General features: G+C 36.0%; 1 protein-coding gene and 1 pseudogene across 1 annotated transcript; both read right to left on the bottom strand.

Moving 5' to 3' along the window:
- Nucleotides 1–17156: 17156 nt before the first annotated feature.
- On the bottom strand, nucleotides 17157–17793 carry LOC150028783 (uncharacterized). The gene has a single exon (XM_090300623.1). It carries the CDS (start codon nucleotides 17672–17674, stop codon nucleotides 17342–17344), a length of 333 nt encoding a protein of 110 aa, XP_090156749.1. The 5' UTR covers nucleotides 17675–17793; the 3' UTR covers nucleotides 17157–17341.
- Nucleotides 17794–19531: 1738 nt separating this feature from the next.
- On the bottom strand, nucleotides 19532–20738 carry LOC137805508 (secreted RxLR effector protein 161 pseudogene; annotated as a pseudogene).
- Nucleotides 20739–25623: the final 4885 nt, after the last annotated feature.

Below are 25623 nucleotides of genomic sequence, written 5' to 3' on the forward strand. Positions count from 1 at the left end.
TTTTCTTTTAAAAGGATTGAGAGTGCTTATGCTTTGGATTCAATCAAGAGTGGATTACATATTAAATCTACCCCAGATCCTATCTAAAAGGACAACACAACAACAACAAGCACAGCCAGCCTTCATCATCCTTCAAAGGGTTTGGATTCTTCAAAGCTTGAACACCACTTGGCTCAACAGCCCGGTCCTGACAGAGAACTCCACCCCAGCAGCTGACATCCGAGTTATGCTGCCATCTTTCTCCTCCCCTACCCCCTGTTACTTCTTACAACAGTTTAGAAAACCATGATCATCTCTTTGCTGCTACCTTGGTAGAAGCTGCTAGCTGTCCCTTGATACAAAATCGGTCCAAAACCACAGAGAAAACCAGTACCATAAAAAGTTATCTACCAAGGCACCCTCTACCCTCTTACTGCCACATCTACAGAGATTGTCACTTCCTCATACTTAAGCTGCTACCATCTGTATTATTGTCTTCTCAGTTCCTGCTCCTTCACCCTGCTACAATACTCATCACAAGCACTCCAATCTGGGAGGGTTACCTGCCTAGAACACTCCACACAACAACTTATTGATGCATCTTAACGTTGACCTGAACCAATAGCAGTATCATTACTCAAAACATATATGAGAACGAAACAGTCAACAAATAACAAAAAGGCACAGGTTGGGATTCAAGATCCAGTCGGAGAATCCATATGAAAAATCAGCTGCCTGGTCTTTTAACCACAACCAAGATTGCATTTGGGCATTTTGGAAGATTTCATCCGCATCAGGTACCCCATCCTTGAATACAATCAGGTTCCTCTGCTCCCAAATGCACCTGACGATTGCCGCCCATAATCCTGTCCACACTTGATTCTCCTTGCTAGAAAGGTGGATTAAGTGAAAGTTTACCATATGGTTCCTGATATCCTTGTTTTGGACCCCCAAAATGCCAATCCAGCAGCAGCAACGAGACCAAACTCGTTGTGCAACAACACAATCAAGGAAAAGGTGTTGGAATGACTCTTTTGACAAGCTACACAAAGCACATAGAGGAGAAATCACGGACGCTCCTCTCCTAATTAAGTTAACTCTGGTAGGGATTCTATCATGAAGGACTCTCCACGCTGTAAGAAGTGCTTTGGGTGAGGCTTTTGCTTGCCATAAGATACTATAAACACCTTCCATTGTGCCAGTAGCTTGATGGTTAGCCAAAATAGAGTAAGCTGATTTCACTGAAAAAATACCAGTTGGATCCTTCCTCCAAACAAGGTGGTCATGAGAATCCTTACGAATAACTCCCATATTCAAACTTGAGAACATATTTCCTCCAAATTTGACTCCCATTCGTACCTATCTCTTATCCAGTTAAGCCGCCACCGCCACCTACCGTCCTCCCATCCTCCTACCTCCCCCACCATCTTACCCTGATCGAGAGATAGAGAGTATAGCCTGGGATACAAGACTTTAAGACTATTGTTTTGTAACCACATATCCTCCCAAAATCTAACTAAGCCCCCTTCGCCTACTTTCCACAAAATAGCCTTGTGGAACCATCCTTCTTCTACCCCTTCACCGCATAGCTTGGCTAAGTCCTTCCACTACCATGATTGGTATTTCAGCCTTACCTAACCTCTACTTCTTTCTGTACCGTATTTAGATACAAGAATGTCTTTCCATTTCCCTCCCTCATCACTCATAATCCACCATTTCCATTTCGCCAAAAGAGTAAATTTAAAACTCCTAATCTCTTTGATCCCCAACCCTCCTTCCTCCATAGTCTTACAAACATTCTCCCAACTTACCCTTGGGATCGTTCTGTTTTCTCTTCCCCAAGCCCAAAGGAATTTCCTTTGTAAACTGTTGATTCTGTTATGCACTGCTACAGGGGCTTTGAAGACAGATAAATAAAACAATGGTATGGCAGTGAGACCGATTTTAGCAGGCAAATCTGACCCGCCATAGATAGAAATCTCCCTTTCCATGAGCTTAGTCTGGCTTCAAGTTTTTTTAATTACCGGCTCCCAAAACTGTTTCTTCCTCGGATTTCCGCCCACTTCAACACCCAAGTATTGGAAGGGTAACCTCATGGTATTGTAGTTTAGGGTCTTCGCATAGGTGCTCAGGACGTAGCTGTCAACACTAATGCTTACCAACTTCGATTTATGAAAGTTGATTTTCAAACCGAACACAATTTCATAGCATCGAAGGATGACCTTGATAACAAAGATATTGGAGAAAGAGTCTTCACACATAAAAAGTGTATCATCTGCGAACTGTAGTAGACAACACTCGATACTATTCCTTCCCACCTTTACACCCATGAGAACGTTCGTTCTTAAAGCTTGTCTCACCAATCCTGCTAGTCCTTCGACAACCACTAAGAACAGGAAAGGAGCCAGGGGGTCCCCCTTTCTTAACCCCCTAGATGGTTTGAATTCCTTCGTAGGACTCCCGTTGATCAAAACAGACACAAACGACGATATCAGACATTCTTTAACCCACGAAATCCACTTGTCGTGAAACCCCAACCTCCGAAGCATATCAAACAGGAAAGTCCACCTCACTGAATCATACGCCTTTTCAAAATCCACCTTGAAGCAGACCCCACTCCTCTTATTCATCCTGATCTCCACTAGAACTTCATTAGCCATAACAACACTATCCGTTAGTCCTCTATCGCTTAGGAAGGCAGACTGGCAGTCATCAATAACCGTCGACATAACTTTCTTCATACGACATGACAAAACTTTGGTAATGATCTTGTACATAGCACCTACAAGAGATATTGGTCGGAACTGATCAAGCGAGGAAGGATCTCTAACCTTGGGGACAAGAGCAATAAAGGACACGTTACAACCTTTCGGGAAGGATCCTGTAGCGTGAAAAAAGTGCACAACTGCCATAATTTCAGGTTTAATGACATCCCAACATAACTTGATAAAATTGAAGTTGAACCCATCCGGACCCAGACTCTTTGACCCTCCATAATGCCCCACAACATCCTTCACTTCTTCTTTAGAGAAGCTAGCTATCATATTCCTACTAGCCTCAGAAGATAAGGATTTAAACTCCACCGAACCCAAGTTAATTCCAAAGTCCTGTGTAGCCATGAATCTCTTTTCAAACAATAACTTTGCTTCCCTACGAACAACTTCCGGTTCCTCGCACCACTGAGAGCTAATCTCAACCCCTTTGACCTCATTATTCAGTCTTCTCCATCTAATTGCATTGTGGAAATTTTTTGAATTAATGTCTCCATACTTGATCCAGTTTACCCATGCTTTTTGTCTGTATATGGAATCTAACTTTTTTTCAACCAACTCCAGTTGACTGAACAGTTCCATCCTTCTCAACTTACCGTTCTCTTCAAGAGCTTCATTGCCATCCTTATCATCTAGCTCCTGTATTTCTGACACAATACATTTTTTGTTAGATTCCATACAACCGAACACATTTTTATTCCACACTCTAAGATCTGCCTTCAGGAGCTTCAATTTATCTTTGAGTATGGACATACTATTACCTCGTACATGATACGAGTCCTATTTTTCCTTTATCAACACCTTAAAGCCCGGTTCCAAAAGCCACACATCCATGGACCTGAATGGTTTAGGGCCCCAATCTTTAACACACGACTTCATCACAAGAGCACAATGTTTTAGGGCCCCAATCTTTCTCGGTTGTACATACTGCTTAGATGCAGGCCATAAATGAAGCCACTCTTCGGACACTAGAATTCTATCTAATATGCTCTTTGTTGTGCCATTAGATTTGAACCAAGTGTATTTTTTACCAACGAAAGGGATATCCACCAAACCATTATTTTCAATAAAGCAATTAAAACCATCAATCTCCTTCTTTTGGCTTGAACAACTTCTAATCCCTTTTCTTTCGTCTTCTCTCCTAACAGCATTGAAGTTTCTACAGAAACACCAAGCCAAGTTAAGATAGGATTGCTTGAGTGTCGTCAAGGCTTCCCACAGAACAACCTTATCCTTTAGGTTACATGCTGCATAGACATTCACCACTACACACTAACATTTAGCTTTGAGGTGTTGGCCTACAATGACAATAAAACCATTTCCAACAACATGAGTGTCGTAGGAGAATGCTTCTTTGTGCCACATTGTTACAATACTCCCTGCCCCGTTGACCCCTTCGTAGTGGACCCAACCGATGTTTCTATCACCTCATAAAGAAAAGCACCTAGAGTCTGAAAAAGATGAAGTTTAAGACTCCTACAGACATAAGAATTCAACACCCTCCTTTCCCACAATGTGTCTCAAGTACCGTGCTTTCGTCCCCCCTCCCAACCTTCTGATATTGAGATTGACAATAATCATGATCCCACTTTTGTATTACCCACCTGAGACTTCTTCTTGACTTCATTGTCCCTTTCTTCCAAACGGTCCAGTTCTCCGACCACACTCCCCTCATCCCCTAAACATTGCATCCCCAAGTTTTGGTCCAAATCCCAAATTCTAACAGATTCAACAACTTTCTCTTCTAACTTAAGCTGATTATTACACTGATTGATGTCATTAGTTGATTCCGCAAAGGGGCAGCGACTTAACCTGGACGAAGAGCTAACCCCATAATGGAGGGACCCGATACCACCGTTGGATCTCCATTTTGGTTGGGCAATTTTCTCACCGTGATCCTGCAGGTTCCGAAGTGTACGAAATTTCGGTGAGGTTTTGCTTGCCACTTCTGCATGGGTTAGTGCCTCAGTCTCATTAATCTTCCCTACTTCAAACCCCTCCCGGCGTCGATTTGTGCTTCCACTGGAATGGGGGTCATAACTTCTCGACGATGAGCCCTATCCCTCGCTGCATTGGTGAGTTGTGTGGCAAGGGAAGATACCCGAATTGACCTCCTGCGGTTGCACCACTCCTGGGTGATCAACCCTACCACTCGCCCTCGGAAATAAAGAAGAATGTGGGAATGGAGACATAACCATGGCTACAACCCCTTCCACGTCATAGCCTTTTTCCTTCTGCTTCCTCTTTGCATTCAACCATTGTGCCTCCCAAACCTTCTACTTTACTAAACACACCTCTGTTCTTTGTGTGGGCTGCACCTTGCTTAGGCCCACAAGAAAGTGCATTGAACGCTTAAACCCCTTCAAATAGGTTAACCAAGGAGTGCTGAATTTCTGTGCAAGCTACGTTGACTAGGTTAGCAGCAGAAAAAGCTGCCCCTCCCTCAGACACCCCTTGCACACGTTTTCCTTCATTAAGGAACGAAAATATGCTTTTATTCTGACACCCCATATCACTCTGAGCCTTTTTCTCAAACCGCTTTCATTTTGTCTCTATCTTCGAATGGGATTGCCCTTCCTCCTCGGGTGCCACGCCCCACCGCAAAAAGCCGTGGTTAAGGTCGACACCTTCTTCGCAGGGGCCTTCAGCGAGAAAGGTTTCCTCCACTACAGTTTTCGGCGACGAAATGCTATCCGATGAGGCAAGGTGATATTCGAGACAAGAACATTCTCCTCTCCCTTGGCTGAAGACCTCCTCAATGAGAGAGATGTTGTAAACTTGACCGTTAATCCTAATCCCCTTCGTCATTTATGCTTTACAGGACCTAAGTAGCCGAACCTGCAAAGGGGCATACTCCAGATTCTCCCAAGACAGGGTATTTTCATCAATATCTACCATCGATGCTACTTCACCGACCACCTTAGAAAAACAATCTTTGTTCCACAAGGTTACCGATATACCGTAGCACTTCACCCAGACAATTTTATGGCCAACTTCATATGACACGGACCAGGGTTCAATATTATCAAACAGAGAAACGAACCATTCGTTTTTAAGCTTTACGATTTATTCCATCTGTTCTCCGTCTTTAGGTGTTAAGAGAACTAGATTATCACCCATAAACCTCAGTTTAACCCTGCTCACACCCCCTTTGACAAACTCTTCACTCAAAGAGTCGAAGGTAAGATCAGGAGACATCCATCCAACCGCACTACAGGCCAACCATGATGGGGTGTTTGATTTTGTTTCAATAATAGGACCTTTCCAAACGCCTTGCGAAGTTTTGCGAACAACATCAGCATAAGACTGTTTTGGAAAAAAACCCCTTCGGTTTGTTTTACCTATTTTATCTGTTTTTTCATGCCAAACCTTCTTCTCCTTTAGCCTACCACCTGAAATATTGGCTTGGCTTTTACCTCTTCCATACGCATTTGGTTTTCATTCCTATATACAACCTCTGCTCTCCTATATTTTGGGAGATTTACATATAATTTGAGGTTGCCAATATAGATTTGATCCAGCTGCTTCTCTAACCTCACATCATTCGGAAATGGGAAAAATCTCACAAACCCAAATCTTCTTCCCCATCTATTTGGACACTTAGAGATGAACACTTCTTTCACTCTAGCCCATTTTTGGAAAATCCTAAACATGTCGTACTCCCCATGACTAACTGGGAAATTAGAGAAGAAGAACGTCGATGAGTTTCTTGTTGATGAGTACTTTGACAATGTACCTGCCTTATGATCTACCTCTCTTCTCCGATGGTCTTCCCTCTCCCACCTCCGTCGGTCCTTCATTCCTATTTAAATTAGTTATTATAGAAACTATTTTTTTTCTAAATTAATTACTATTAAAACATTTTCATATAATGATACTTTATGTTTGTTTTAATGCTTAAAAAGTAAATTAACTTATACAGACTAATATAATTTTTTTCTTCAAATGCGTATAGATTTTTCTTTAAACATATTCTAAATAAAATATATGCTAGATGTAAGTAATATATTCACTTTTAACTCTTTTCATAGTAACACTAATGTATGAATGGCCTTCAATAGGAAATGCATGCAACCACAAGAAGTCCTTCCTTAGTTTATTGTCATTTCCAACTACCAATATTTTTCTTCATCTCTCTGTTCATCATTCTACCACCAATAATGTTTATGTGAAACCATATTGCTTTGCACTTCAATGATCAGATTCTGCAAACTTACATCGTTAAGCTAGGAGTGATGAATCCTATCCTCCAATTAGCTCTCAATCAATTTATTGCACTCGACTAGACCCACTCTATATAGGACATCTTTTTTTCTATAAGAGAATAATTAATATAATATGACAAAAGGATAGTCATACTATCCTGACCTTCTACCTATGTTGTCATAGACAACAACATTTACATTGAATTCATAGTGCTTTGTGCTATATGACAATCATACCAAAAGATACCATCATTAGCTTCCCCACGTCTCCATAAGAAGAATTTACAACATTATAAGTAATCAACTACTACTCTAGTAACCTCTCGCTCCACAACACCTTCTACAGCCGAAATCCGTATGACTATTTATTTATACCTATTTATATCCGTATGTAATATCCGTATGTAATGTTCAAAAATTTATTTTTCATTTTTACTAATTATTATTATTTATACCTATTTATATTTTTTATTAATGTTGGAAGCCACGTCATAGGACTCGAGTCAAATTGCAAGGAAACTACAACAGCTAGGACCCAAGTCCTTCCAGTGCCCCAGGGAAGAGTTAACCACCAGACCAGACAAGTTCTTTGGTCATATTATCATTTTTATTATACTTATTATTATTAACATAATTTATACATATTAATATAATTATTATTATTAATATTATTCATATTATTAATATTATTAATATTATTAATATTATTAATATTTATTATTATTATTATTATTAATATTATTATTATTAATATTATTATTAACATTATTAATATTATTATTATAATTAAAATTATTATAAATATTATCATTAATATTATTATTGTAATTAAAATTATTCTAAATATTATTATAAATATTATTAATATTATTAATACAAGCGGGAACACAGGCACTGACGTGCCTGTGTATCCGCATTTTTTATTTTTTTAGTATTTTTCTTATTTTTCAAAAACAATTTTTCTTAATAACATTAAAATGAGAAGTTAAAGAGTAGTGGAGAGAGAAAGTGGGAAGTAGGTACCTATATAGGAGAGAGAAAGTTGAAAGTAGGATATGTAGGTTATGTGTAGTGGAGAATCATAAAATCTCTTTCTTAAATCAATTTTAATAAAAGAAAATATCAATTTAAATCAGAAAAGTAACGTACCAAATTTCCACTCTCCTGCTAAAATGGTCCACAAAATATTACATTATTTAACAGAGAAGAAGATCTTTAAAACAGAAAAGTAACTAATCAATCTCTCCACTCTCTCCACTCTCTCCACTCTCTCCATTCTCTCCACTCTCCAGTTAAATAATAACAAATAAAATAAATTAAAAAATTATTTTATTAATTTTTGAAATTATAAAATGTCCAAATAACCAAAATAAATTAATACAATAAATTATTAAGTAAGGATAAAATGGAAAAAAAAATTAAGAGCAGTTAAGAGGGGAATAAGAAATGACACAATGACCATAATACAATATTAAAATTAAATATTAATATAAGGATAAAATAGGAAAAAAAAATTAAGAGCAGTTAAGAGGGGAATCCCCTTTATATATAGGTATAGATTATTATAAATATTATTATAAATATTATTAATATTATTATAAATATTATTAATATTATTATGAATATTATTATAAATATTATGAATATTATTATAAATATTATTAATATTATTATTAATATTATTATTAATATTATTAATATTATTAGTATTATTATTAATATTATTAATACTAATAATATTATTAGTATTAATATTAATACTAATAATATTAATAATATTAATAATATTAATACTAATAATATTAATAATATTAATACTAATAATATTAATAATATTAATACTAATAATATTAATAATATTAATAATATTAATAATATTAATAATATTAATACTAATAATATTAATAATATTAATAATATTAATAATATTAATAATAATACTAATAATATTAATAATATTAATATTAATATTATTAATATTATTAGTATTAATATTCATATTATTAATATTATATTCATATTATTAATATTATATTCATATTATTAATATTATATTCATATTATTAATATTATATTCATATTATTAATATTATATTCATATTATTAATATTATATTCATATTATTAATATTATATTCATATTATTAATATTAATATTGTTAATATTGTTAATAATAATAAGTATAATAAAAATTATAATCATACTAAAGCATTTGCTTGGTATAGTGGTTAAATTTTCTTTGAGTTATCTGAATGAACCTCGCTGCGAATCCCATTCATTGCACATTATATTTTGGTGCCAAAATTTACATACTGATTTTGATCCGTATGTAATTCGCATTTTTCTTGTAGTGAAACAAAACAACAAAGATTTACATTGGTTCACCCAACACATGTGCTACATCTAGTTTTCCCTTAAACATAAACTTAAAAGATTCTACTAATCAAATAATTGATTACAAAACAAATACATCAACCACTCTTGATTATACACGAGTACACCAACCCCTATTGGTTCTTACTACATTAATTACTACTGGTTTAATCTGTATTAATCTCAAGTATAAAAGAACATTCTCAAAGAGCGAGCACAATCAAAACTTCACAAAGTGAAGAATTACATAGCCCACACCCACAAAGAACACCTAGATTTCAAAGCTTGATAAAAACTTGTATTGCACTTGTGTGTTCTTCATTTCTTCTTAATCTCCTTATATAGATGTTGAAAAATGACAATTGAAGCTTTGTAAAGGTTAATTTTTCATTGTACTTGATCTTCTAAAGAAATTCAATGTGTATCGTCATCTTTAATGATGTAGACTCTCAGATAGATAAGATTTGATTTGAATCATTAGGCTAAATTGAGTATGGCTCACCTCAGGTTGAACCAAGTCGCGTCCATGTCAGGCCTATGTCGGATTGAGTTGGCTTGATCGACAAGTTGGGTTAAGCCTTAACCTTCCAATTAAGTTACAAATATCAAAAAATAATTAAGGACCAATTTATAATTAATGCAAAATTTGGAGATCAATTTGAAGTTTAGAATATTTGAAGGACTCATGTAATCCTGAAAAGTATTTAGAAGTTAATTGAAGTCTTGTAGTGGGTCAAACTCACTTTGACCTTCTAAACCCACTTTATGTGAAGGTTTTTGGGGTTTGATCTTTTTCAACCCACTCATTTGGTGGGTTGAACCCTAAAAGGAGACTTATTTTAGAAGTGGGTTAGAGTTAACCCATAGACCATGAATCATGGGTTAAATTTTGAACTCTACTTATCTTTAGTTGATTGATGTAAAAACTCCTAACTCTGTAGCATATCATGCCAAATCATCCTACCTCGTGTTACCCTTAACAAGAAGTTATTTTCAAATTCAATGAGACAAACATGAGTTTGGGTGGGTGGAAACAGAGGTAGGATAATTGAGCTTCCTTTTTAAGTAATGGTTTATGCATAAACTAAATTTAAGTCATTGATAGGTATTGAAAGCTTTGATGGTTCAGGGTCTCTAAACTTAAGATTATTCTATTACTAGTTAGGGATAGAAGTGGAGTGGAACGAATGTGAGTTTGATTGTCTTATCTCCATCTCCGAAGTAAAATTTAATCCCCATCCTCATCATATCTAACGAGTTTGAATTTTTGTCTTATCGTCATCCTTATTGAAAAACGGGAATTATTACCGGACAAAATCATTATTAGACTTAATTAGACTTAATTACAGGAATATAATCACTATTAATGAGTCTATAATTAGACTTAATTATAGGAATATAATCACTATTAATGGGTCCATAATTAGTCTTAATTACAGATGTTATGTTAGAAAAAGAATCTGTACGGTTGTGTACGGTTCTAATGCTATGGTTATATATATGTATCATTGCTATAGATGAAAGACAGATTGAATAAAACAGAAAATATTCTTTCATGGTATCAGAGCACAAAACTCTGATACCCGACAAACACAAAGCAAAGGCAACGGTGCACAACCATGGCAGATGCACCAGAAAAGAATAATGCCAACAAAGCAGAGCATGAAGGAGGAGGTGCTAAGAAGACCTACTCGCCATATGATCTCAACGCGAGTGACAATCCCGGAAACATAATCACGCAAGTCCAATTGCGCGGAGAAAATTACGACGAATGGGCAAGAGCAGTAAAGATCTCGCTTCGTGCCCGGAGAAAATGGGGCTTCATTGATGGAACACATATCCAACCAGAGGATGAGGCACCCGACCTTGAAGATTGGTGGACCGTGCAGTCCATGATTGTCTCTTGGATTCTAAACACCATTGAACCAAGCTTACGATCCACAGTAGCATATGTTGAGACTGCACATAACTTGTGGGAAGACATTAAAGAAAGATTCTCGGTCGTGAATGGACCTAGAATTCAACAACTAAGGTCAGAATTGTCAAGATGCAAGCAGGAGGGAATGGTGGTGGCAACTTACTTTGGAAAATTGAAGGTCCTTTGGGATGAGCTTGCTAACAGTGACAAAATTCCATCTTGTACGTGTGGTGCATGCAAGTGTGGGATTGGTGATCAGTTGGAAAAATGAAGGGAGGAGGAGAAGGTTCATCAACTCCTTATGGGGTTGGATGACGCAAGCTACGGGACAGTAAGATCAAACATTCTGGCCTCAGACCCATTGCCGTCTCTGAACCGCGTATATGCTATGTTGGTACAAGAAGAAAGAGTGAGAATGATGGCCAAATCAACGGAAGAAAGGGGGTTGGTCGTGGGTCTCGCGATGCAGGCCAACTACAAAGAAAAAGGGCGTGGAGATATGGTAGAAAAATTAATGACGTGCAGTCATTGCGGTAAAAATGGTCACGAAATGAAGGGATGCTTCCAATTGATCGGATATCTCGAATGGTGGGGTGACAGACCAAAAAGTGAAGGCAAATGGAACGGCAGGGGACGCCAAGGGATGCGAAACAAAGGTAACCCGACACGTGCAAATGTGGCACACGCTAGTGGAAGCAACAGTCAAGCCAACAATGACGACAAGAAACTTGAGATGGCAGGTCTGACCAATGAACAATGGAAGGTATTGGTTGATATGATCAGCAAACAAAAATCAAATGAATAAGAGAAAATGACTGGTAAGAGCATTTGGGATTTGTGGATTATTGACAGTGGGGCATCAAACCATATGATCGGGTCACTGGAAAATTTGAGTGAAAAGGAAACTATACAAGGGTGTCCCGTAGGGTTACCCGATGGTGAACGTGTTCTAGCTTGGGAACAGTGACTCTTGAAGAAGGACTTGAATTGAAAAATGTCCTTTATGTTCCCAAATTAAAATGCAATTTACTTTCAGTACCTCAATTGACGGATGAAGAAAATTGTGTTGTAACATTCACTGATAAATTGTGTATTATACAGGGCCGCACTTCGAGGACGCTGATTGGAGCAGGTGAACGGAAAGATGGGCTTTATTGGTATCGTGGGGGTACGGAAGACTCAAGCATGTCATGTCAAGATGGAAAATCAACTAACACTTTGGCACCAAAGATTAGGACATCCGTCATTTAAGATTGTGCAAATGCTTCCTGATATAAGTGGGAAATGTACTCGTGATGAGTTGAATAAAGTTTGTGAAGTTTGTGAAAAATCGAAACAAACGAGAGATAAGTTTTTCTTAAGTGCGCATCAAGCTTTGAATATTTTTTATTTAATTCATTGTGACTTATGGGGTCCTTATAAAACTCCTTCATCCTGTGGTGCTTCATATTTTTTGACAATTGTGGATGATTGTTCACGGGCAGTTTGGATCTATTTGTTAAAAGAAAAAACAGAGGTATCAGTGACTTTGAAAAAAAATTTCACACTCGTTGAGAGGCAATACAACAAATGTGTTAAAATGGTTCGCTCTGACAATGGAACCGAATTCATGTGTCTAAAACAATATTTCATTCAACAAGGTATCCTTCACCAAACTTCCTGTGTCGGGACCCCGCAACAAAATGGACGCGTCGAACACAAGCATCGGCATATTCTGAATGTTGCTCGGTCATTACGGTTTCAAGGCAATCTTTCCATTAAATTTTGGGGGGAATGCGTTTTGACTGCAGGCTACTTAATCAATCTCACACCATCTTCCATTCTAAAAGGAAAAACCCCTTATGAAGTGATCCATGGATGTGTACCCAGTTACGCGCACTTACGAGTATTTGGTTCATTATGTTATGCCATAATCAACATAGACAGCGGGATAAATTTGATAGTTGTAGCCGAAAATGTGTGTTTGTCGGGTATCCATATGGCCAAAAAGGATGGAAATTATTTGATTTGGAAACAGAAACTTTCTTTGTCTCTCGTGATGTACATTTTTTCGAAAATAAATTTCCATATTTTGAAGCCAAAAAGATGGACACTGCACCACCATTGCAAAACCCAATTATTGCCAACTCTTTAGAAACTGGAACGGACCCACATTTTCTTCATGAAGTTGCCTCCTCAAACCTAGATGAATGCATCGTCAACCAACCCATTGCATCTCCCATCCCAGCCAAGGAGGATGCTATCCTCACAGATGACTTCGACAACACTATCAACGACTCCGATCCGTGTATAGAAGCCTCGACGCTGCCTGCGGATCCACCGCCGCGTCCGACGGAGACGGCGCCGTCGGTTTCTTCACCACCACTGACGGTCGCGGTTCCCCTTGGGCGAGGGCATCGCGCGAAGCTGCCTTCCGTACGGTTACGCGATTTTGTCGCAGCCACCACGATACCGTCAAGCCCCTCTGTTCCGTCACCTCCTTCAACAGAATCCTCAGGTGTTTCGTATCCTATACATGATTTTGTGAATTGTGATTCCTTTTCTAAACATCATCAAAGTTTGCTTGCCTCTTTACACACAGAGCAGGAACCCCTGTTCTTTTCTCAAGCGGTCCGAGAACCCCGATGGCGTGATGCTATGGCACAGGAGATTCATGCTCTCGAACTCAATGACACCTGGAAACTCACCGCTCTCCCTCCTAGAAAGAAGGCACTTGGGAGTAAATGGATCTACAAAATCAAATACAACTCGGATGGAACAATTGAAAGATTCAAGGCTCGATTGGTAATTCTTGGCAATCATCAAGTGGAGGGTTTGGATTACAACGAGACGTTTTCTCCTGTCGTAAAGACGGTAACCATTCGCACAACTCTAGCAGTAGCAGCCGCAAAAGATTGAGAGCTTCATCAGATGGACGTTCACAATGTGTTTCTCCATGGTGATCTTGATGAAGAGGTTTATATGAAACTCCCTCCTGGCTTCCAAGAATCTCAACCAGGGGCAGTGTTCAAGCTTCAAAAGTCTCTATATGGCCTCCGACAGGCCCCCAGGTGTTGGTTTGCTAAACTGTCTTCTTCTCTCACTCGTTACGGCTTCCAACAATCCCCGAAGGATCATTCCCTGTTTACTCTCAATAATAATGACATACAGTTGGTTGTGCTAGTCTACGTTGATGATCTTGTGATTGCAGGGAATAATGGTACTGCCATCCAATGTTTTAAAGGCTACTTAAATCAATGCTTTCATATGAAAGATTTAGGCCGCCTCAAGTACTTCCTGGGGGTTGAAGTTGCTCGCTCCCCCAACGGAATCTTCCTTTGTCAGAGGAAATATGCCTTAGATATCATTACTGAAGTCGGATTGTTGGGTGCGTAGCCCGCCACTACACCATGTGAAGAAAATCACAAATTGAGCTCCGCTACTGGTTCTTTTCTTTCTGACCCGGCTACTTATCGTAGACTTGTTGGGAGGTTAATTTATCTGTGTTTCACTCGACCTGACCTTGCCTACAGTGTCCAAGCTTTATCTCAATTTATGCAAAATCCACGCTCCGAGCATTGGCAAGCTGCTCTTTGTGTTGTTCGATATTTAAAGGGGCATCCTGGACAAGGAATACTCCTACCTCGAGAGAACAACTTACAACTCTTTGGGTGGTGTGATTCTGATTGGGCAAGTTGTCCACTGACACGGAAATCTCTCACCGGATGGTTTATTCAACTCGGCACTTCCCCAATCTCTTGGAAAAACCAGAAACAACAAACGGTTTCTGCCTCCTCTGCTGAGGCTGAATATCGATCAATGGCTAAGACCACCCGAGAATTAAAGTGGATTAAAGACATTCTCGCTTCTCTACATGTTCCTCATCCTGACCCAATTCGTCTTTATTGTGATAGTCAAGCAGCACTTCACATTGCTAAAAACCCGGTCTTCCACGAACGCACCAAACACATTGAAGTTGACTGCCACCTTGTTCGAGATGAAATCATTCACAAGCGCCTTCTTCCATCCTATGTGCCCACACATACACAACTAGCTGACCTTTTCACCAAAGCTCTCGGTGCTAAAAAGTTTGGAGCCATCTTGGTCAAGTTGGGCATTCAAGACTTACATGCTCCAACTTGAGGGGATATTACCGGACAAAATCATTATTAGACTTAATTAGACTTAATTACAGGAATATAATCACTATTAATGAGTCTATAATTAGACTTAATTATAGGAATATAATCACTATTAATGGGTCCATAATTAGTCTTAATTACAGATGTTATGTTAGAAAAAGAATATGTACGGTTGTGTACGGTTCTAATGCTATGGTTATATATATATGTATCATTGCTATAGATGAAAGACAGATTGAATAAAACAGAAAATATTCTTTCAGGAATGCTCGTACCCACGCCTGTACTCACCCATTTACTATTCTAAACACTACATCACTTTTTACTTTAGACAACATTGATGTAGGTCACACGTATATAATTTTTGTCTAAACATAGAAAAAGCAACAATTTTATAATTGTGGTTTAAGGACTACAAATACCACATTTATAAAACCGTTAATTATTTATACCATATTTTTTTAAATGTTGTATTTAGAATGTTTGAGCTAAACAATAAAACTATAGTTCAAAAGTAGTCACACATATAAAAGTGGTCGAAAAGTGAAAAAGACAACATTTTTACAAATGTGACTTATGAATCACTATAGACCATAATTTTTGGGTCATGCATGTTTAAACAACTATTTTATTTTGTGACCTTTAAAAAAAGTAAACCACATTAAAAAAAATATGACCTAAAATAATAAAAATGTAGTATTTAATTGTGAGTATTTTAAATCATATTTAGTTACAGTTACCTTTGATACCGACAATATTTAATGTTGTTATTGTAATCTACTTTTTCTTTAAATTGTAAATATTTTAAACTATATTTAATTAATCCATTCATAAATTAAAAATATAAAATTAAAAAGTTATACTTCGAATTACAAACATACAATATGTTTTACTTTGTTTTCCATTTTTCAACCTATTTTTAAGTTTAGATAACAAACTTTCACTAGTTTACGAATCGAAATTTAAACGAAATACTGATCTTATAATTGAAATTGAAATTATTAATATTATTATTATATGATTATTACTAACAATAATTTATTATTAAACATTATTAATATTAATGTTATTTTTATTATCATTAACAATAATAATAAACAATATTAATTATTAATATTCTTATTCTTTTTATTTTTAATAATAATAATAACAAAAGAATAATAATAATAATAATAATATTAATCATAATAATAATAGTAAAACTAATAATATTAATAATAATAAAAATATTAATAATATTATTATTATTAATAACAAATTAATAATAATAATAATATCAGTAATAATAGTAATCGACTAGAGATTAAGACATTTCATTGTATATAAGTGAGGTGCAAACCTCATCCCGTGAGCCGGTTTTATGGGGTTGAGTTACACTTAAAGTCCACTTCGTAATATGGTATCAGAGCCATTTAAAGCCTATCATAGCGAGTGTTTGTTGGGTTTATCGTGTCACCCGCTATCGGGCTGTTATCGGACCACCCATAATATGTTGTCCCACGCACGAGCTGTCACTTTCGGCGTGAGGGGTGTGTTGGAGATCCCACATCGACTAGAGATTAAAACATTTTATTGTATATAAGTGGGGTGCAAACCTCACCTCACGAGCCGGTTTTATAAGGTTGAGTTAAGTTTAAAGTTCACTTCGTAATAATAATAATAATTAAAAAAAAGTAATAAAAATATTTAATATACAACTTAAAATTTTGTATATATATAATAAAAAAATAATCTGTAAATAATTATTTATATTTATGAGTGAACATGAAAGTTTTTATAAAAAAAACAATTATTCAAATTTAATATTTATTTATTTTATTAAATTCAACATATGTAACATTTTGGACTTAGATAATAGTCGTATGTATAAATAAAACATGTAAACAATAGATAGGCAACCTGAGCAGCATAGGTTATCTAGTTAATTATTATGTAGCCTGCAGATACATATATATGGTATGAAAGGATTGATGTTCATGGTTGGACACTAGGAGCAGAGGCTACCAAGGAGCCAAAGTTGATGACCCCATTAGCGTTGCCTTTCACGTATCCAGTTTGGTTCGTAAGACCTTTGATATCTTGCTTCGCAGAGTTTACATAACTCATCTCTTCACAACTGTCACTCTTATTGTTACTGTCGATTTTGTTGCTACCGGTTTTGTCAGTGTCGGTTTTGTTGCTACCGGTTTTGTCGGTGTCGGTGTCGGTGTGGTTGGTGTCTGGAGTAGTTTGAGGTTGTAGTGATCGGCGTCGAGCTTCACCCGAGCCAACGGCAAGGTTGCTGATTCCAGATGCAATACCTGCCATTGAAATCTTGAACCAAAACTCTACCTTTCTCAACTTTACTTTCAACCAATTAGACTTGTGATAGATAGCTTTGGAGGAATAGCTGGAATTTATACACTGTAGGGGAGAAGAACATTGGTGAGACGAGAAAACACAAAAGATAGTGATCAGAGGAATATATTCGCTTCAATGACTTCTTCTCTACGCTTGTTCACATTGCTTGAGGTGATCCAATAGTAGGGACGAGTCATTCAAAATAAAGATTAATAAAGTTATTATCCTCAAAATAAACAATATATATATATATATATATATATGTATATATATATATGCTTCAGTTTGGGTTTGCCCCATCAATAATTTTGTTGTTAAGATTTTGAGAGATACTTCATCAACCCATATATATGTTAAAAAGTTCATAAGATATTCATAGGAAGCCAAGAATCATATGCTTACCTACAAATTTGATAAACTTAAAGATTGATTCTGACGTAACTACACATAAAAGCATTATATAGTATATTAATTGACTACTAATCAAGTATGTGACTTGAACATTGATTTCAAACTTTTATATTATGCAAAATATTTCTTCCACTTATGAAATATTATGAATTTCTCAAAACAATGAGATCTTCTTGTACAAAACTTTTTTACGTTAAGTAGGTGTTTATTAAAAAAATTGTCAATTTCAAAAATTCAGAGAGAACATTTTCAATTAAAATGATTTTAACAAATCTGTTAACTAAATTTGTAAGTCCTTGATTTTTTTTTATAAATGTATATAATTCATATGAGTTTAATTAAGATTTTTGATGTATTAGATTAGTGGGAGCATGATATTATGAAAATATATATTAGGTGATCTTTTATCCACGTGATCGTAATGTAGTAAAAAATGCTTTAAAATTCAAACAAAAATTGGTTTCCCGAGGTGTGAGTAATCACTATCCGTAAGGACTTATGTGCGGTGTATTGCGCAAGTCCCCCAGGATACAACAGGAACTTCTCGGTAATTTTTTAGGATCAGAACTAGCAAGTTACTCTTAGAAGAGTAATACCCAATAGAAACCATAAATATAATAATAATAAAATAAAGTAAATGAGGAGAGAGAAAGTGAAAAGTGAAAAATGGAGAAAGGAGGAAGATGGTGAGCGGAGTGGGTTTGAAGAAGATGAAGAGGTGAGTTTGTGAGATGCGTTTTCTGAAGCAAATGGGATGCAGTATTTATAGATGGAGAAAACACACTGTCACATCCTCAAACCCTAAAGGAGCGGTCATGGTCGCCGGAGATGGAGGAAGACCCACGGGAATGAAGGAGTCAACCACCCACGATTCTCGCAACGTTCTCCAACATTCTCAAGATTCCACACGACCAGTAGAGCGAAGGCGTGAGCATTCCCAGTCGTGCGGCTACGATTCAGGGTGGAAGGGGCAACGCCGCACGATAACCTCGGAGTAGATCCAGTCTTCACCGAACCTCTGCGATCTCCTTCAACATCATTGAAGAATTTTAGGGTTTTACCACATACTCTGTTTTCCGTTTCACACACTTTGTTTTTTGTTTTTATTTTTCTATATTAGGTTTTATTTTACAAGAATCCCCCACATATTGCAAAAGATAAAACATAGAAATATTGAAAGAAAAGATTATGGGTTCATCTAGGATGTAATGCATCAAATTTGGTATAGCAAGCTATATGAATCAGTCTTAGATTGATGAACTTAACACATAATGTAGTTGGTATAGCAAGCTATATGAACCAAGACCCTTAGTATGTGTTAGCGATTTATTAATCACAATACACCCCCATATTACTTGCTATTGTCGCTGTGTTACGCTACTAGGCCATGCGCGTGCCCGGTATTCATGAGTGCTAAAGAGATCTTGCTAAGATCTTATGCAAGCGGCCCCATTTGACACTCATATAGGTGATTTCATCAAGTGTATGCTGCAAATCATACACCACCCATAAGGGATATGAAAATCATTAAAACTTTGTAAATCATTAAAACTCTTTTACCTTTGAATTTTAACCACAGAGTTTATCCTATCGATAATGCAGTATCTAGCACTTTCACACACACCATAGGAATGGACAAAATTGATTTTTTTGAATCAATATTAGTGTTAGCAAAACTAACAAGTGACTTGTTTTTTACCCATATGAACCTTATTCATGGGATATCCAATCACAAAGGTTGGGTTTCCATCACTTGTTTGTTTGCAAGTGGCTTAAGTCCCATTCCCCTCGATGTTTCTAAAATCATTTTTCTCCCTAGGGGTTTTGTCAGAGGATCTGCCAAATTCTATTATAACTTGACATAGTCAATAGAAATCGTTCCACTCTTTAACAGCTATTTCACCAAATTATGTCTCAATTGTATATGTCTATTCTTTCCATTGTAGCTTTTATTTTTAGCTATAGTTATTGCCGATTGGCAATCACAATGCATTGATACAGATGGGGTTGGTTTCATTCCTAACGGAATGTTTGCCAAGAAGTTTTTCAACCACTCAGCTTCACTACTAGTCATTTCTAGAGCAACAAACTCATATTCCATTGTTGATCTTGCAATAATAGTTTGCCTGGCTGACCTCCATGTAACTGCACCACCCCCAAGTGTAAATACATAATCACTAGTGGATTTTGTCTCATCTGAATCAGAGATCCAGTTAGCATCACTGTACCCTTCTAACACAACGGGAAATCCACTATATTCAATGGCATAATCCATTGAACCTCTAAAATATTTCATGAGTTTCGCAAGTGCATCCCAATGTTCCTGACTAGGACATTGAGTGTATATACTCAATCTACCTACTGCATAAGCAATATTTGGTCTAGAAAAGGTCATTAAATGAAATAAGCTTCCAATTATCTGGGCATACTGAGTTTGAGAAATAGATTCCCCTCTATTCTTCTTTAATTTAGAATTAGCATCATAAGGGGTGCTTATTGACTTAAAGTCATAGTAACCAAACTTCTTAAGAAGTTTCTCAGTGTATTTTTCATGGGATAATAATATACTATCTCCCTTCCTTATGATTTTAACTCCTAGAATCACACTTGCTTCACCCATGTCTTTCATCTAAAACTTAGATCCAAGAAACAATTTTGTTTGAAAAACTATATCATTGCATGTACCAAAAATTAGCATGCATCCACATACAAACATATAATGACATATTCACCATTTTCAGATTTAAAATACACACATTTATCAGCATCATTGATAGAAAAACCTTCACAAAGTAAAACATTATCAAGTTTTTCATGTCATTGTTTTGGTGCTTGTTTCAAACCATACAAAGATTTTAAAAGTTTGCATACTTTTTCCTTTTGACCTAGAACTACACATCCTTCAGGTTGAGTCATATAAATTTCCTCTTCTAATTCACCATTCAGAAAAGTTCTTTTAGCATCCATTTGGTGAATTACTAACTTATGGATATATGTTAAGGCTAGCAACACACGAATAGAGAAAATCCTAGTAACAGGTGCAAAAGTATCAAAGTAATCTATGTTATGTTTTTTAGTAAAACCTTTAGCTACTAATCTTGCCTTATATTTCTCTATGGAGCCATCAGAATAATACTTCTTCTTAAAGATCCACTTACAACCAATGGGTTTTGCTCCTTTAGGCAAATCTACTAAGGTCCACGTATTATTTTTCTTAATTGAATCAAGCTCAGTTTTAATGGCCTTATCCCAATGTTTAGCATCAGGAGCACTAGTAGCTTCTTAAAAACTTATTGGATCATTCTCAACTAGATAAGTATAAAAGTCATCTCCAAAAGATGTTTCCCCTCTCTGTCTTTTACTTCTCCTAACATCCTCACTCAATGCATCACTAGCACTATCTATAGGTTGTTCAGATGTACCACTACTCTTTAGAGGAAAGATGTGTTCAAAGAACTCAGCATTTTTCGTCTCTACTACAGTGTTACGTTCAATTATATCATTATTAAGAACTAAAAACCTATAGGCAACACTATGTTCTGCATATCCTAAAAACATATAATCAGATGATTTAGAGCCTATTTTCCTTTTCTTAGGATCAAATAACATCACTTTAGCTAAACACCCACACACTCTTAGGTATTTCATATTAGGTTGATAACCTTAATACAACTCATAGGGTGTTTTACCATTTTTCCTATGTGGTATCCTATTTTGCAAAAGACACGCAGTAAGCAGAGATTCACCCCATAAATTATCAGGAGCATTAGAACTAATAAGCATGTCATTCATCATTTCTTTAAGAGTCTTATTTTTCATTTCAGCTACTCCATTAGACTCAGGTGAATATGGTGGGGTTACTTCATGAATAATACCTTCTTTTACACAATAGTCATTGAATAAAACATATTCACCACCTCTATCTGATCTAATTCTTTTAATTTTCTTATTCAGTTGATTTTGTACTTCCGCTTTATAAGTTAAGAACATGCCAAAAGCTTCATCCTTATGTTTAATTAAATATACTTTGGTGTATCTAGAAAAATCATCTATAAAAGTTACAAAATAATTTTTACCACCTCTAGACATGGTTTGTTTTAAATCAACAAGGTCGGTATGAATTAAACCAAGAATTTCAGTTTGACGTTCTACAAAGTGACATGTTTTCTTCGTTATTTAAGATTCTACGCATACATCACATTTACTACTTTGTTGGTCATGCATGTTGATTAATCCTAGTCGTTGCAATTTTATAACATACAAAGAATTCACATGTCCTAATCTAGCATGTCATATATCATACGAGTCAACAATATAAGCAGAAGATTCAGATTCATTCATAATTTCATAAATGTTTAATACAAAAAGGCCTTGATCACAATATCCCTTTCCCACAAAAACATTATTTTTTGTCATAACAATCTTGTCAGATTCAAATGACATTTTAACCCCAACTTTGCTTAGTAATGCCACAGAGATCAAATTAACTCTAATTGATGGCACATGTAGCACATCATTCAAAGCTAGAGTTTTACCAGATGTGAGCTTCAGAAGAACTTTTCCTTTTCCTAGGACTAGAGTTGTCCTGGAGTCATCGAGATAAACTTGTTCTTCTCCATCCCTCACACTTGTGTAGGAGGTAAACACATTTTTGTTTGCACTGATGTGTCTGGTAGCCCTAGAGTCTACCACCCATTTGCTCACATTTGTCACAAGGTTTACTTGTGAAACGACTGCCACAATAGTATCTTCCCCTTCAACTAGATTTGCCTTAGGAGGATAGTCGTTTTTGGCCCTATGTCTGCACTGAGGTGCATGATGACCTGACTTTCCACAAACAAAGCAATTACCCTTTTTTCTTGAAAGTGGGGTTAGTTCCACTGGGACGAAAGGATTTATTGTATTTCTTTTTATGATCAAATTGTTTCTCGTATTTTGGAGCTAGTTTGTCTTCTCCCACGTTTGCTTTGGCAGACAGAGTTTTGGCCTTTGCAGCTACGCACTCCTTCCTGTTTGTGTCTTCGATGATGATGTGGGTGATCAGATCTAATAGTGACATTTGTTTGTGTCTATGCTTCAGTTGTTGTTTGTAATCCGTCCAAGATTGCGGAAACTTTTCGATCAAGAGTTCGGACACGAATTCATCCGGCAAGGTTATGCTTTCAGTTTTGATATCTTCAATCAGCTTGTGATATTCATTTATCTAGATTTTGATGTCTTTGCCTTCAATCATCTCCCAGCGGTAGTAGTTTGCAATTACGAACCTTTGTTTGACGATGTCTTCGACAGTATATTTGAGGATAAGAGCATCCCAAATATCTTTTGCATTCTTATAAGAAACATAGACATCGAACAGATTGTTAGATAACACACTGAGTAAGGTGTGACGACATACCTTATTTGCATGGATCCAATCATCAACTTGCTTCGTAGCCGTGGTTGAGTTGGGTTTGGAAGTTGTAAGTGCAAGAGCAACTCCGTACATGTCCAATAGGGTGGACACGCGTTCTTGCCAACGTCGAAAATTCTGACCGGTGAAGACTTCAATTTTTTAGACATCCGAAAATGGTTTCACAAAAATGGTTTGCGTTGCGGAAATAACATTTGATGTTCTCGGAGCAACGTTGTTGTTGTCCGTATTTTCAACCATAAGTCCTTACGATTGTAGTAAAAAAGGCTTTAAAACACGAACAAAAATTGGTTTCCCGAGGCGTGAGTAATCACTGTCCGTAAGGACTTATGTGCGGTGTATTGCGCAAGTCTCCCAGGATACAACAGGAACTTCCCGGTAATTTTTGAGGATCAGAACTAGCAAGTTACTCTTAGAAAAGTAATACCCAATAGAACCCAGAAATATAATAATAATAAAATAAAGTAAATGAGGAGAGAGAAAGTGAAAAGTGAAAAATGGAGAAAGGAGGAAGATGGTGAGCAGAGTGGGTTTGAAGAAGATGAAGAGGTGAGTTTGTGAGATGCGTTTTTTGAAGCAAATGGGATGCAATATTTATAGATGGAGAAAACACACTTTCGCATCTTCAAACCCTAAAGGAGCGATCATGGCTGCCGGAGATGGAGGAAGACCCGCGGAAATGGAGGAGTCAACCACCCACGAATCTCGCAACGTTCTCCAACGTTCTCAAGATTCCACACAACCAGCAGAGCGAAGGCGTGACTGTTCCCAGTCATGCGGCTACAATTCAGGGTGGAAGGGGCAACGTCGCGCGATAACCTCGGAGTAGATCCAGTTTTCGCCGAACCTCCGCGATCTCCTTCAACGTCACTGAAGAATTTTAGGGTTTGACCACATACTCTGTTTTCCGTTTCACACACTTTGTTTTTTGTTTTTATTTTGTTATATTAAGTTCTGTTTTACAACCCGTAAGAAATCTCTTGCAACTTCTTTTTAGATGTTTTCACCATATTTAACTACATTATTTTTGTTGAAGAAATTATGTTTTTCTATATTATAAGAATTGCGAGTCTTTAACATATTTAACATACCATGTATAAGAAATAAGTTCATCATAATTATAATTTTGTTTCAATGATTATTATATTTTATTAAAATCATTATTTAATATAATCCAAGTAGGAAAATATTAAAATTCTTTTAAATACTATAAATTAGCATTAAGCAGTAATTAAAGTACTATTCAATTATCATTAATCGATAATTACATATCAGTTATAACTGTTACGGACTTTGAACATAAACAGATTTTTTTTATTGATAATAATCTTATTGAGGATTGTGTCTTCAAAGGTTTCTATTTCCATGAATTGTAAATTTGTTATTCCATCAAGTTAATTACATATGACTCAATTCCCTAGAAAGTGAACAGAAAATTCTAAATTCAGTTATATTATATTTATTCAATAATATATTTGAAATTATTATTTCTTGTTACCTTGTGTGTGGGTATAGAGAATTATTATCTATTAAAACGTGGAATAAAGGTGTGTGGATCAGCGAAGCTATGCAAAGGTGATAGAATTATATTATTCCCTTTGCATACATTGTTAGCTTTTTAATTTCTTCGTTTTTTCTCTTTTCATTATTCACCATTCTTTCTTCCGCATATTGGTTAAAATTTCGTTCATTATGCGGTTGTTTTAGCTTAAGGAAATTTTTGTCCAACTATACAACCTTTGAGAAAGTTAAAATTTAGAGAATTTCAAAATTTTAGCTTTAAAAAATAACCCTATTATAAGAATCAAAAGCTAAAAAATGTGCATCTATACTATTTTTAAAAGAAAAATATTTTGAAATCCAATTTTTTTATTAATAATTATTCAATAACTTTCTTTAACAATAAAGTATTAAATTAAAACACAAATTAAATTATTTTATAAAAAATAATAAAAATGACAATGGGATGGTTATATAAAATTTTATCTTTTATCAACAAAGATTAAATGAGTTCAGGACGTTCCAACCCTTATACAATTAAAAAAAACATTCATCGGATTCTAAAAAAAACTACAAAACTTATAAAAATCAACAC

This window comes from Phaseolus vulgaris, chromosome 3, assembly GCF_051622355.1.
Source record: "Phaseolus vulgaris cultivar YP4 chromosome 3, ASM5162235v1, whole genome shotgun sequence".
Classification (NCBI taxonomy): Eukaryota; Viridiplantae; Streptophyta; class Magnoliopsida; order Fabales; family Fabaceae; genus Phaseolus; species Phaseolus vulgaris.

What these genes read in the sequence shown, in the direction of transcription:
- LOC150028783 (XM_090300623.1), bottom strand. Translation starts at nt 17,674, where the DNA reads ATGGCAGGTATTGCATCTGGAATCAGCAACCTTGCCGTTGGCTCGGGT.